This window comes from Sphaeramia orbicularis, chromosome 8, assembly GCF_902148855.1.
Source record: "Sphaeramia orbicularis chromosome 8, fSphaOr1.1, whole genome shotgun sequence".
In the NCBI taxonomy this organism is placed as follows: Eukaryota; Metazoa; Chordata; class Actinopteri; order Kurtiformes; family Apogonidae; genus Sphaeramia; species Sphaeramia orbicularis.
The window spans coordinates 10,257,691-10,272,199 of NC_043964.1; the positions used below are offsets into that span (position 1 = coordinate 10,257,691).

The window sequence follows — 14,509 nt, forward strand, 5'->3', positions numbered from 1 at the left end:
CTCTGTATTTTGCATTTCTTCAGTATAAATCAGGAATGTTTCTATATTTAATTCACTGATTATGTAGATGTTCATTAAAGCTTAGATTAAATGCAAAGGTTATTATATCAAAACCAAGAAAATGGAAGAAAAACTGACTTTTTCAGTCAAATCTATCATATCAATTCAAGATTTGTTTTGTGTAATTCAAATTTTTTTTTTTTTTTTTTTTGCTTAAAGTGTTTTGTTTTTGTTTTTTTTTGCTTAATTCAAGATTTTTTTTTTTCTTCAAGATGTTTTTGGCTTAATTCAAGCAAAAATATCTTGTATTAATTTTTTTAACAAATTTTTTAGAGGGGCATTCTTTTCAGTGTAGTGCTGCTTTGGTGGCAGTTTTCAAAATCATTTTAATTCATTCTTTAGGGGTTAATTTGCTTTATATGTGTCATTAAAAAGAAAAAAAAAAGATTAAACTACTCTGAAGTTTTTTTTTTTGTTTTTTTTTTGCTTAATTCAATTTTTTTTTTTCTCGCTTAATCCAAGATTTTCTTTTTTTCTTTTTGTTTTTTGCTTAATTCAAGGTTGTTGTTTTTTTTTCTTAATTCAAGATTTTTTTTTTTTTTTTTTTTTTGCTTAATCCAAGATTTTTTTTGTTTTGTTTTGTTTTTTGCTTCATTCAAGGTTGTTGTTTTTGTTTTTTTTTTCTTAATTCAAGATTTTTTTTTTTTTTTTTTTTTTTTTTTTCTTAATTAAATATTTTTATTTTATTTTATTTTTGTCTTAAGTCAAGATTTCTTTTTTTTTAGTTCAGGATTTTTTTTGGCTTAATTCAAGCAAAATATCATGTATTATTATTATTTTTTTTTTTTTTAACTTGTTTTTAGAGGGACATTTTTTTCTGTGTAGTGCTTCTTTTGTGGCAGTTTCCAAATTAATTTTTCACTATAATTAACCTTTCTTAAGTGATTAAACCCAATGTGTCCATCCACTGTCACTGATCCAACTCCATGGGTTTTACTGGTGAATCAATGTCATGGAAGATGACAGCGTTTCCATGGTAACTACAGACCCTCTGAACATCTAAATGGGTCATATCTGAAGATGAACAACTGTATTTTACACCAATTATTTACATATATTAACCCTTTCATGCATGAATTATGAGAACCTTAATCAAGATTTTTTTTTTTTCCTGAGTGTTTTATTCCTCTTTAGGCATGAAAAAAAAAAAAGTGATTGAATTTTTTAAAAAATCAACCTGTTTTTCATGGACTTACAAAAATGTCCACTCAGCTACACCATGAATTTTATTGTTGAAGCAAAGAAACATGTATTTAAAACCCAATATCATAAAGTGATATGAAAACAGTGAAATGAAACCATGTTTAATGCAGCTAATCTGATGTTTTCTCACATTTTAACATGTTCTAATACTAGTTATTACTCACTTCATGGAGATAATATGCAAAAAATAAATATTAACAATTGATTTCCACTCAAGAAACAATCAAGAACAGCAAAGTTACAATAATGGTATGAATTGCAGTTTATGAGATGATGCATAAGTGTCCACTGTGTTGGTTGATATGGAACTAAAACAACAAAACCCATGAATATACAAGAGTAAAGCTGTAGAGGAACTGTCCACTGGAGTGACCACTATGCATGAAAGGGTTAATAGAATTACTGGATAAACAGATATTAAACATTCAAAGTCAGTCGATGTTTTAGTTTTCGGTGGATGTTTGGGTCTTTATGGGTTAAAATCAGTCGTCAGTCCCACAGCCAAAGGTTAAAAGGTCATAAAAACTGTGAAATGTGTGTTTTTCAGACGCTTGTGCACATTTTTTTTTTCTATTTCGTCCATGTCAGAATGAAGCGGTTCAGATGTGCTCCTCCTGTTTCCACCAGTGGACTAGTGCTGCAGTGTTGTGAAAGTCTGTTTAGAAAGTCAATCCCCCCGCTGTGACCCTCAGGTTCCCACGCTAACTGCAGCCTTCTCAGGCCCTTTGCCACTTTTCATTCACATGTTCAAGCCGCACATGCATGAACTCACACTAACACACACATACACACAGCTATAAATATAACCGCTGCTGTGAATCAGATCTGATGGAAATGTGAGAGGCCTGCACAGATCTGCTTTACATCCAACTGGTGCTCTGCAACAGATCTGTGCATCCACGGCCCTGAAATGGACTCCACCGAGTTCTGTAGTCTGATGAAGAGTGGAACAGACTCCAAGCATTTCTTTGTTTCTTCTGGTTTGTTTACGCCACCAGAAACAGGATAGTCCGGGAAAAAAAAAAAAAAAAAGACTTTTTTTTTTTTTTTTTTTTTTTTTTTTTTTTTTTTTTTTTTTTGCTGGGTGTGAATTATTTCTCCCTCATTATTTTCTCCCCAAACAAATCAGAACATGTTGCTTGAATAATAAACATGTTTCTGTGAAAATAAAGGGCTGTGCTTGTGTATTTTGGCATGAAATCATTGAGAGTTCATGGAAAGGTTTCATGCACTGTAAAATCCAAATCTTTCAAATCTTGAATTAAGTAAAAAATGTTGAATTAAGCAAAAAAAAAAAAAAAAAAAAAAAAAAAAAATATATATATATATATATATATATATATATATATATAATATATATATATTTTTTTTTTTTTTTTTAATTAAGCAAAAAAAAATCTTGAATTAAGCAAAAAAAAAAAAAAACTTGAATTACGCAAAAAAAATCTTGAATTAACCAAAAACTTGAAATAAGCTTAAAAAAAAAATCTTGAATTAAGGAAAAAGAAATGAATTAAGAAAAAAAAATTGACTTAAACAAACAAACAAATAAAAGTGGAAATAAGAAAAAAAGAATCTTGAATTAAGAAAAAAAAATCTTGAAATAAGCAAAAAAAGAATCTTGAATTAAGAAAAAAAATTGAAATAAGCAAAAAAATCTTGAATTAAGAAAAAAAAACTTGAATTAAGCAAAAAAAAAAAAAATCTTGAAATAAGCAAAAAAAAAAAAAAAATCTTGACTTAAGAAAAGAAAATCTTTAGCTTGATGATGATTGGAACAGACTCCAAGCATTTCTTTGTTTCTTCTTCTGGTTTGTTTACGCCACCAGAAACAGGATAGTCCGGGAAAAAAAAAAAAAAAAAAAGACTTTTTTTTTTTTTTTGTTTTTGTTTTTTTTTTGCTGGGTGTGAATTATTTCTCCCTCATTATTTTCTCCCCAAACAAATCAGAACATGTTGCTTGAATAATAAACATGTTTCTGTGAAAATAAAGGGCTGTGCTTGTGTATTTTGGCATGAAATCATTGAGAGTTCATGGAAAGGTTTCTTGCACTGTAAAAATCCAAATCTTTTCAAGAAAAAATCTTGAAATAAGTAAAAAATGTTGAATTAAGCAAAAAAAAAAAAAAAAAAAAAAAAAAAAAAAAAAATATATATATATATATATATATATATATTTTTTTTTTTTTTTTTTTTAATTAAGCAAAAAAAAATCTTGAATTAAGCAAAAAAAAAAAAAAACTTGAATTACGCAAAAAAAATCTTGAATTAACCAAAAACTTGAAATAAGCTTAAAAAAAAATCTTGAATTAAGGAAAAAGAAATGAATTAAGAAAAAAAAAAAATTGAATTAAACAAACAAACAAATAAAAGTGGAAATAAGAAAAAAAGAATCTTGAATTAAGAAAAAAAAATCTTGAAATAAGCAAAAAAAGAATCTTGAATTAAGAAAAAAAATTGAAATAAGCAAAAAAATCTTGAATTAAGAAAAAAAAACTTGAATTAAGCAAAAAAAAAAAATCTTGAAATAAGCAAAAAAAAAAATAAAAAAAATCTTGACTTAAGAAAAGAAAATCTTTAGCTTGATGATGATTGGAACAGACTCCAAGCATTTCTTTGTTTCTTCTTCTGGTTTGTTTATGCCACCAGAAACAGGATAGTCCGGGAAAAAAAAAAAAAGACATGAAGGCATGAAATCATTTAGAGTTCATGGAAAGGTTTTACACACTGTAAAAAATCTAAACCTTACCAAGATAATTTTCACTTGAATTAAGTAAAAAAAAAAAAAAAAAAAATCTTGAATTAAGAAAAAAAAATCTTGAATTAAGAAAAAAGTTGAATTAAGCCAAAAAAATCTCGAGTTAAGAAAAAATATATTTATTGAAGTAAGCAAAAGGAATCTTGAATTAAGCAAAAGAAAAATCTTGAATTAAGAAAAAAAAAAACTTGAAATAAGCAAAAAATCTTGAATTAAGAAAAAAAAAATCTTAAATTAAACAAAAAAAAACTTGAATTAAGCAAAAGAAATCTTGAATTAAGCACAAAATATCATGAATTAAGCAAAAATATCTTGAATTAAGCAAAAAAAAATCTTGAATTAAGAAAATAAGTCGAAATTAGCCAAAAAAATCTTGAATTAAGAAAAAAAAAAAATATGTTGAAGTAAGCAAAAGGAATCTTGAATTAAGAAAAAAAACTTGAAATCAGCAAAAAATCTTGAATTAAGATAAAAAAAATCTTAAACAAAAGAAACTTGAATTAAGCAAAATAAATCTTGAATTAAGAAAAAAACTGGAAATAAGCCCAAAAAAAAATCTTGAATTAAGAAAAAAACTTGAAATAAGTTTTAAAAAATCTTGACTTAAGAAAAATAATTCTTAAATTAATTGGAAAAAAAACTTGAATGAAGCAACAAAAAAAGAATCTTGAATTGAGAAAAAAAAATCTTGAAATACGCAAAACGAAATCTTGAATTAAGAAAAAAAATATTTAGCTTGATGATGAGTGGAACAGACTCCAAGCATTTCTTTGTTTCTTCATCTGGTTTGTTTACGCCACCAGAAACAGGATAGTCCAGAAAAAAAACAGTTTTTTTTGTTTGTTTGTTTTTTTTGCTGGTTGTGAATTATTTCTCCCTCATTATTTTCTTCCCAAACAAATCAGAACATGTTGCTTGAATAATAAACACGTTTCTGTGGAAAAAAAAGGCTGTGTATTTTGGCATGAAATCATTTAGAGTTCATGGAAAGGTTTCACACACTGTAAAAATCCAAATCTTTTCAAGAAAAAAATCTTGAAATAAGCAAAAAAATGTTGAATTAAGCAAAAAAAAAATCTTGAAATAAACAAAAAAAAAACCTTGAATTAAGCAAAATAAATCTTGAATTAAGCAAAAAAAAAAAATCGTGAATTAAGCAAAAAAAAAAAAAAATTGAATTAAGAAAAAAAAAATTGAAATAAGCTACAAAAAAATCTTGAATTAAGCAAAAAAAGAAAATCCATGAATTAAGCAAAAGAAATCTTGAACTGAGGAAAAACATTGAATTAAGGGAAAAAAATATTGAATTAAGGAAAAAAAAAAATCTTTAATTAGGAAAAAAAAAAAAAAATCTTGAATAAAGCAAAAACAATCTTGAATTAAGCAAAAAATAAAATAAAATAAAATAAAAAAATCTGCCAATGGAACAAGTGAATATTATCTTGGTATGATTTCCTGAATTTTCTTAATTTTTTCCCCCCTTAATTCAAGATATATTTCTTTATTTGCTTAATTCAAATTTTTTTTGTTTGTTTGTTTTTTGCTTAATTCAAGACTTTTTTTTTTTTTTGCTTAATTCAGGCACAAAACCCCACTTGTTCAGATTCAGATTGTTGCGATGCAGTTGGATGTTTTATCATCTTTCTGTGCGTTTGTGCTCATCCTCATTTCCATGTCTTGTGCACGGACACATTTCCATATTTTGGAATAAATTCCGTCTTTGACAGTCCAAACCGGCGCTCAGAACACACATGAAGTAAATGCATGTAAACGCAGATCTAACAGAGTCTGGTCGCAGAAGGAGGCCGTGTTCTGCTGCTCGTATCAGGCCCCAAGCGTTCTGCAACCTTTGACAGGAAACGCTGTTGCTTGCTTGCATTGCTTGCGAGAGGGTGTTTCCATGGAAACCGAGGCAGGTGAGGGCATTAACAGGAAGAGCAGTTAGAGGCTCAGCTGGCAAATACAAGAGGGGGGGGTGGAGACAGAAGAATGAGGTCAGCGCAGTAAAAAGGCTGCTCCGTTAAACAAGCCAAAGCTCCCAAAGGCACTTCCACCTTAAACAGGTCTGACTCAGTGTGTGTTTGGAAAGGCTGGAGAAGTCCAGGTGAAGCAGGAACAGTTTAGATCAGCCTCCTGTTGGTGCTGGAGGAAACACCATGAGCACAAAAACACACACACTGCAAGGTAAGCACTTTGGGTTTTTATTTGTGACGATTTTTTTTTTCCGCCCACAAGTTTAGAGGTCCGGATGCGTTTGATGTCTGTCTGTACAAACGTCTGGCACCTGGTTCTGCAGACCACCGAGGCAGTGGTGTGTTCAAGTGCACTTTAGAACTAACGGATGGATCTAATAAGACGTCCTGCTCACATCTAATAAACATAGCACCTGAGGAAGGAGCATTTGTTTTTGGCTTAATTCAAGATTTTTATTCAAGATTTTTTTTGCTTAATTCAAGATTTTTTTTTTGCTTAATTCAAGATTTTTTTTTGTCTTAATTCATTGTTTTTTTTTTTGCTTAATTCACAATTGTGTTTTCTTGCTTAATTCAAGATTTTCTTTTTGCTTAATACAAGATTTTTTTTTCTAAATTCAATATTTTTTTCTTGCTTAATTCAAGATTTTTATTCAAGATTTGTTTTTTTCCTAATTCAAGATTTTTGTCTTAATTCAATGTTTTTGCTAAAGTCTTTTTTTTTTTTTTTTTGCTTAATTCAAATTTTTTTTTTTGCTTAATTCAAGATTTTTATTCAGGATTTTTTTTTTTTTTTTGGCTTATTCAAGATTTTTTTGTCTTAATTCAAAATTTGTTTTGCTTAATTCAATTTTTTTCTCAATTCATGATTTTTTTTGTTTCTGCTTAATTCAAGATTTTCTTTTTGCTTAATTCAATGGGGTTTTTTGCTTCAAGATTTTTTTTTTGCTTAATTCAAAATTTTTTTGTGTTTGCTTCATTCAAGAGTTTTTCCTTAATTCACGATTTTTTTTTGTTGTTGCTTAATTCAACATCTGTTTCACTTAATTCAAGATTGTTATTCAAGATTTTTTTTTTTGCTTAATTCAAGATTTTTTTTTGCTTAATTCAAGATTTTTTTTTTTTTTTTGCTTCAAAATTTGGTTTGCTTAATTCAGTTTTTTGCTTAATTCAAGATTTTCTTTTTGCTTAATTCAATGGGGTGTTTTGCTTCAAGATATTTTTTTTTCCGTATTTAAGATTGTTTTTTGCTTAATTCAAGATTTTTTTTTTTTTTTTTTGCTTAATGCAACATTTGTTTTGCTTAGTTGAAGATTTTTTTTACCCTGCTTAATTCAAGATTTTTTGCTTAATCCAAGTTTTTTTTTTTTTTTTTTTTTTTTTTATTAATTCAAGATTTTTTGTTGTTGTTTAATTCAGTTTTTTATTGCTTAATTCATGATTTTTTAAAGCTTAATTCAAGATTTTCTTTGCTTAATTCAATGGGTGTTTTTTTTTCTTCAAGTTTTTTATTGGCTCAATTCAAGATTTTTTTTTTTTCTTTTTTGCTTAATTCAAGAATTTTTGCTTTTTTGCTTTATTCAAGATTTTTTTTCTTAATTCACTTTTTTTATTGCTTAATTCAAGTTTTTTTTTTTTTTTTTTTTTGCTTGATTCAATTTTTTTTTTTTTTTTGCTTAATTCAATCTTTGTTTGTTTTTTTTGTTTGTTTGTTTTTTTTTTTTTGCTTAATTCATGATCCAGGCGGTCCGGGTACTTTTGATGTCTGTCTGTACAAATGTCTGGCCCCTCACCCTGCAGACCACCGTGGCAGTGTTGTGTTCATGTGCGCTTTTAGAAGAAACGTATGGAACTAATGAGACTTCCTGCTCGTGTCTAATAAATGCAGCACCTGAGGACAGAGCAGTGACTCACCAGCAGAGGTTTCCTGTCCAAGGCTGAGCGCTGTAATAATGCAGATACACCTTATCAATCAGCTGTCAATCATACGTTCCTCGGGGGCGGGAAAGATAAAGTTCAACAAAAAGCCTGTATTTTGTCCTAATTCCATTAGACATGTAACGACATGAAAGTTTCATATCACGGTTATTGTGACCAAAATTATCACGGTTATCATTATTATAGTGGTTTTATTGAAATTGTGCTCAAAATGTTCAAAAAGTACAAATACACACACTGAAATAATTTCACCAAATTGTATTTTGAAAGAAAATAAAAAATAAAAAATAGTAGGCACAATGTACCTGCTGTTGGCAAAAACATTCAAATATTTACCCTTAGTGGTCTGAGCCTATTTTGTTCGTTTTTCAGTACTTTTGATTTTGCCTTTATATACTATATAAACAAATGTTTACTATAGCCATGTTTGGGATTTTTTTTTTTTTTTTCAGCTTAACTTCATCTGTCTATTATTTTTTCACTTTAACCTACTATATGTACGCAAAAGGACAGAAAACACAAAAAAATATAAAATCCGATTTGAAAAATGTATACAATTTATTGCATAAATAATACAAATTAAGCAATTAATTATTATTAATTAAGCAAAAAAAAAACAATCCTGAATGGAAATCTTGAATCGAGCAAAAAAAATATCTTGAATTAAGCAAAAAAGTGGAATTAAGCAAAAAAAAAAATCATGAATTAAGAAATAAAAAATCTTGAATTAAGCAAAAAACAATCTTGAATAAAGCAAAAAATGGAAAAATCCATTGAATTAAGCAAAAAGAAAATCGTGAATTAAGCAAAATAAATAAATAAATAAAATTGTGAATTTAAAAAAATCTTGAATTAAGAAAAAAAAATCTTGAATGCAGCAAAAAAAATCTTGAATTGAGCAACAAAAAAATCTTGAATTAAGTGAAACAAAATCTTGAATTAAGCAAAAAAAATTGTGAATTTAGCAAAAAAATGGAATCAAGGAAAAAAATCTTGAATTAAGCAAAAAAAAAACCTTGAATTAAGCAAAAAAAAAAAATCTTGAATAAAAATAGTGAATTAAGCAAAAAAAAACATTAAAAAAAAATATAAAATCCGATTTGATAAACGTATATAATTTATTGCATAAATAACACAAAGATGCTTAACGAACCTTTTCAAAGACATTAAAAGTGAATGTTGGTTCCAAATATTAGGTATATATAATTAAAATTGTAATAAATTAAAACTATACTCAAATACTTGACATAAAAGCAGATCTTTACATAAGGTTTTTTCCCCTAAAAGTGCGGTAATCAAACACGGTTATCGTGATAATTAGAATTTAAACGGTAATACTAACCGTCTGCAGTTTTACCGCGGTTTATCGTTATATCGGTAATCGTTCCATCCCTAAACTCATATATGTTTGTCAAACTGGTGTCTGAGACGTTCAAATGGCACAACCAGCCGACAGGTACGTCATTATTTTCTAATGCGTTCAGAATTTTCGTTGCTTTTGTTGTTGTTTTTAGTCAGATATGCTTTGAGTTTTGCAGCAGAAAATCCCAGTCAGCCCACAGCCGTCCCACTGCACTTCATATTGGTCTGTGGTTGGAGTTTTGGTCTCAATTATAACACAGATTCAAGTGAAATCCTGCGGTATTCCCCGTCTCTCTCTCTCTCTCTCTTTTTTTTTTTTTTTTTTTCCCCAGTGCATTTCAGAGGTCATCTCACAGCGATGGTGGAGGAGCGTTGCTTATCATTATGGAGTTTCATAATTGGTAGCTTCGATGCTTGTAATTAGTGGAGCATTTCAAATTCTTAGAAATGTTTTCGCTCATGTTTTCAGACCATGGAAGATGTTGAGTAAATACACAGAGAGAGAACATTTAAGAAAAAAAAACTATCCTGAGGGAAGGGTTTTAATCAGAATACTTTATTTATGTTACAGTCGCTCCATTCAAACATCATAAAAAGTAGCAGGAAAGAATTATCAATACAACAGAAAAAGAAAAGTATGTCAAAAAAAAAAAAAAATATATATATATATAAAGCTCTAAATATACAAACATATATAGCTCTGAATGAATGAATGAATGAATGAAAATTAGAACAGCACGTTGTACAATATATACCAGACAGTAGGGGTGTGTTTTGGCGAGAATCTGGTGATACGATACAAGATAACCAAGATAATTTTCACTTTTTCCATTGGCAGATTTTTTGCTTGACTTAAGCAAAAAAAACAAAACAAAACAAAAAAAAGATTGGCTTGAGTTTAGGAAAAAATGTTGAATTAAGCAAAACAATCTTAAGTTAAGGAAAAAAGAAATCTTCAGTTAAGCAAAAAAAAATCTTGAATGATGCAAAAAAACAAACAAAAAAATCTTTAATTAAGCAAAATGTTGAATTAAGCAAAGAATCTTGAATTAAGCAAAAAAATGTTGAATTAAGCCAAAAAAAAAAAATTGGAATTATAAAAAAAAATTAATAAATCTTGAAATAAGCAAAAAAAAAAATCTGCCAATGGAACAAGTGAAAATTATCTTGGTAAGATTTCTTGAAATAAGATTTTTTTTAGATCTATTTTCTAAATAATTCAAAATTTTTTCATTAATTTAAGCAATTTTTTTTTTTTTTTGCTTAATTCACGATTTTTTTGCTTAATTCAATTTTTTTTTTGCTAAATCTAAGATTTTTTGCTTAATTCAAGATTTTTTTTTGCTTAATTCAAGATATTTTTAGCTAAATTTAAGTTTTTCTGTTTTTTTTTTTTTTTACTTAACTGAAGATTTATTTTTTGCATGATTCAATGTTTTTTCCTTAATTCAAGCTTTTTTTTTTTTTTTTTTTTTTTTTTGCTTGATTCAAGAATTTTTGCTTAACTCAACATTTTTTCCTTAATTCAAGATGAATTTGTTTTGCTTAATTCACGACTTTTTTGGCTTTATCCAAGCAAAAAAATAAATAAATAAATACAAATCTGCCAATAGAACGAGTGAAAATTTTCTTGGTAAGATTTCTTGAAATCAGATTTTCCAGATCTATTGTCTAAAAATAAGTTCTTATATCTCACTGAAAAGTTCCTCTTTAGGCGATTATGTCTTATTTGAAGTGTGATGAGATATTTGGACTAGAAATGACAAAAATACACTTGGTCAGATTTAGATTTTTTGCAGTGTGCAGCCCCTGGAACAAATAAGTTTGACCCCCTTGCCTTAGAACGATAACAGTTCATTAACTAGAAACACAAATGCATATTGAGCGGTATTAAACGACAAAAAGCAAACCAACTTTGGAATTTTGCATTAATACCAGAAGCAGAATGGACTGCTGTCTTTTATCGGAGTCTGTTCTCTGCATGTCCTTCTGGTTTGTTATGTTTTTTTACCAAGTCGATTAAATACTAATGTTTTTTTTCATTTTCTGCTTCTGTTTTTCAGGTTCCAAGGTTGCCTGAAACTGCAGCATCAATAATCATCCCAAGGACTGTGTTGAACATTTCGGATCCCAACTGAAGTTCGATCGCTTTTCTTTTTTTTTTCGTGTAAAAGCATCAAACCGAAGCCGTCGCCATGCCGATCTTAAAGCAGCTGGTGTCGGGCTCCTCCCAGACCAAACGCCGGTCTCGCATGGACCTGACCAGGGAGATGATCAGCGCTCCTCTGGGTGACTTCCGCCACACCATGCACGTAGGTCGAAGCGGCGACGCCTTCGGGGACACCTCCTTCCTCAGTACCCGTTCGGGGGAGCCTCCATCTGAGACCACCTCCTTCCCTCGTTCCCCGCGGCCCGGCCTCTTGTCTCGGACCTTTAGGAGCAGCAAACGCTCCCAGTCGGTCACCAGGGTGGACCAGCAGAAAGACGACTCCCTGGTGGTCGCCGGTGGGTCGCCCACTTACGTAAAGAACGCCATGTCCCTGCCGTTCCTCAACGACGAAGACCGAGGAGATGATATCGTCTCAAAGAGCATGTCCTCCAGCCCTTTAAACCACCATCATCGCGTGGAAGTGGACGGGAAAGGGGCGGCGGCTGCCAGCTACTTAATGGAGCTGGATGAGCGGAACTTCGGGGAGTTGACCGAACTTCCGGAAAGTTCCCATCACTTCGGGGGCGGAATGAAACACGCCGAGTCGGTGATGTCCTTCCACGTGGACTTGGGTCCGTCTATGTTGGGTGACATCCTGGGAGTCATGGAGAAGGAAGAGGACGATCTTGGATACGAAGAGGGGAAGAGTAGCGAGGATCGCGACTCGCCACCGCTGAGCACCCACGGCGAGGAAGAGGATGGTGGAGATAAAGAGGACCGGACCAGACAAGAAGAAGAAGACGAAGAAGATGACGACGATGATGATGAAGAAGCGGCAGAACTCCAGCCACCCTCTACGCATCCACCCAGTTCTTTCGATTTGGGACCTGAAAACGGAGGACCATACACCCCCGAATACACCCCCGAGACCCGTCCCAAGCACTTACAACATCTGGAGGACAGCTGTTCCATGTCCAGCTCCGGTTCCGCCGCCTTCGACGAGAAACCCAACAGCCAAACGTACGCCGGAGACACCGACAGCGCCACCTTCAGCGCCCCGCCGGAAGAGGAAAGCAACTTCTCCTCGTTCTTGGAGGATGAAGACGACGAAATCCGAGTGTGAGATTCCAAAAAAGAGAAAAAATAGGACGGAGTTCCGGAGCTTTAGAAGGTGTTTATGTGAAAATAGCAAGTCCTTTGACAGTGTGGATTTGCATTTGAACAGAAATAAGACGTCGTAGTCGGGTGCGGTGGGAATGGGATTGTTGAAGAAGAAGAAGGAGAAGAAGAAGGAAATCTCTCGCTTTGTCAAGTCGTCTCCTTTAGGACGAGCCCAAAACTCCATCTGTCAGAGAGCCTTACCCTGCACTTTTCTGATCGTCTGTCAATCTGCTTCTGTCTTTGAACACTGAGGGAAGTGACATGGAAGAGCAGACTCATGTTGAATATGGAACATTCCAGACGCAAGCCAAGGACGGGGGTAGAAAGGAACTTTTTGGAGGAAAAAAACACTTTCCATAACTAAAGCCTCGGTTCACGCTTTCTCTCTTCCCTCTCACTTGACCTGTCACATGTGCTTTTTTTTTTTCATCTGGTTCGCCTCGTTTCTCGTTGTTCTCTCTCTCTCTCTCTCTCTCTCTCTTTCCCTGGCTGTGGGACATCATGAGGCCTGAGTGGAACAGAAGGCCTCTGTCGCCACAGGATCACTGGTGGGTATCTTGTCACAATAAAAGGGGCTTGTGTTTGTCGCTGGAGTGTGAAACCCTGCCTTGAGCCTGTGTCATCTCCAAACATTAGAGTTCAAGTGCCATAGATCTGTCAGAGTTTCCTCTCTAATGTAACTCAGGGTCGTGGTGACGCTGTCTCAAAGGCTGCCATTTCCTGCTGCAGAGCCGGACCGCAAAGCCCCCCCCCCCCCCCCCCCCCGAAAACCCAAAATTCCTCTGTTTTCCGAAGCAGTGCAACAACAGACAGGCTTAAAATCAGAGGATTGGACTGTGATAATGGAAACACATGGGGCTGCGGTAGCTATAAACTGAGGTGTTACTACAGGAAAACAGAGGGGTGGGGGGGTGGGGGGGGCAGCGTATGAGGAAAACTGCACTGATACACTGGAAAAAATCCAAATTTTGCTATGTGTATTTTTATCATTTCCAGTCCAAATATCTCATCGCACTTAAAATAAGACGTAATCACCTAAAGAGTAACTTTTCAGTGAGATGTAAGAACTGATTTTTAGACAATGGATCTGGAAAATCTGATTTCAAGAAATCTTAGCAAGATCATTTTCACTTGTTCCACTGGCAGATTTTTTTTGCTTATTTGACGATTTTTTTTTTTTTTTTGCATAATCCAAGATTTTTTGCTTAATTCAAGATTTTTGATTTTTTTTGCTTAATTCAAGATTTTTTGCTAATTGAAGATTTTTTTTTTTTTTTTTTTGCTTAATTCAAGATTTTTTTTTATTTTTATTTTTTTGCTTGACTGAAGTCAAGATAATTTTCATTTGTTCCATTGGAAGATTTTTTTTTTTTTTTTTTTTTTGCTTGAATTAAGCAAAAAAAAAAAAAAAAAGTCTTGAATTAATCAAAAATAAGTTTTGCTTGAATTAAGGAAAAATTTTGAATTAAGCAAAAATTCTTGAATCAAGCAAAAAATTCTTGAATTGAGCAAAGAAATTGTTAATTAAGCAAAAAAATTAGTTTGATTAAGGAAAAAAAATTGAATTAAGTAAAAAATATTGTCAATTAAATAAAAATCTTACATTTACCAAAAATATCTTGAATTAAGCAAAAAATCTTGAATTAAGCAAAAAAAATCTTAAATTTAACAAAAAATCTTGACTTTAGCAAAACTGTTGAAGTAAACTAAAAAAAAATTAGCTTGAATTAAGCAAAATAAATCTGCAATTAAGTTTATAAAATCTAGAAATTATTTAAAAAATCTTGATTTAAGATTTAAAAAATCTTGAATTAAGCAAAAAAAAAAAAAGTTTCCTTTGAATTAGGGAAAAAATGTTGAATTAAGCAAAAAAAAAAAAAACAACTCTTTAAATAAGTTTAAAAA

At 31.2% G+C, this 14,509-nt stretch overlaps 1 protein-coding gene across 2 annotated transcripts in view; it reads left to right on the forward strand.

Annotated features, from left to right (window-relative positions):
• Positions 1 to 13,352, forward strand: part of cdc42ep4a (CDC42 effector protein (Rho GTPase binding) 4a) — a 65,138-nt gene extending 51,786 nt beyond the window's left edge. Inside the window, exons 1-2 of one of the 2 annotated variants that reach the window (XM_030141985.1) lie at positions 5,668 to 6,205; positions 11,358 to 13,352. In XM_030141985.1, coding sequence (XP_029997845.1) covers positions 11,490 to 12,566 — 1,077 coding nt within the window. In that variant the 5' untranslated portion in view covers positions 5,668 to 6,205; positions 11,358 to 11,489 and the 3' untranslated portion in view covers positions 12,567 to 13,352. Of the gene's footprint in view, positions 1 to 5,667; positions 6,206 to 11,357 lie in introns of those variants that run through there. The other variant, XM_030141984.1, reaches the window with a different exon arrangement.
• Positions 13,353 to 14,509: the final 1,157 nt, after the last annotated feature.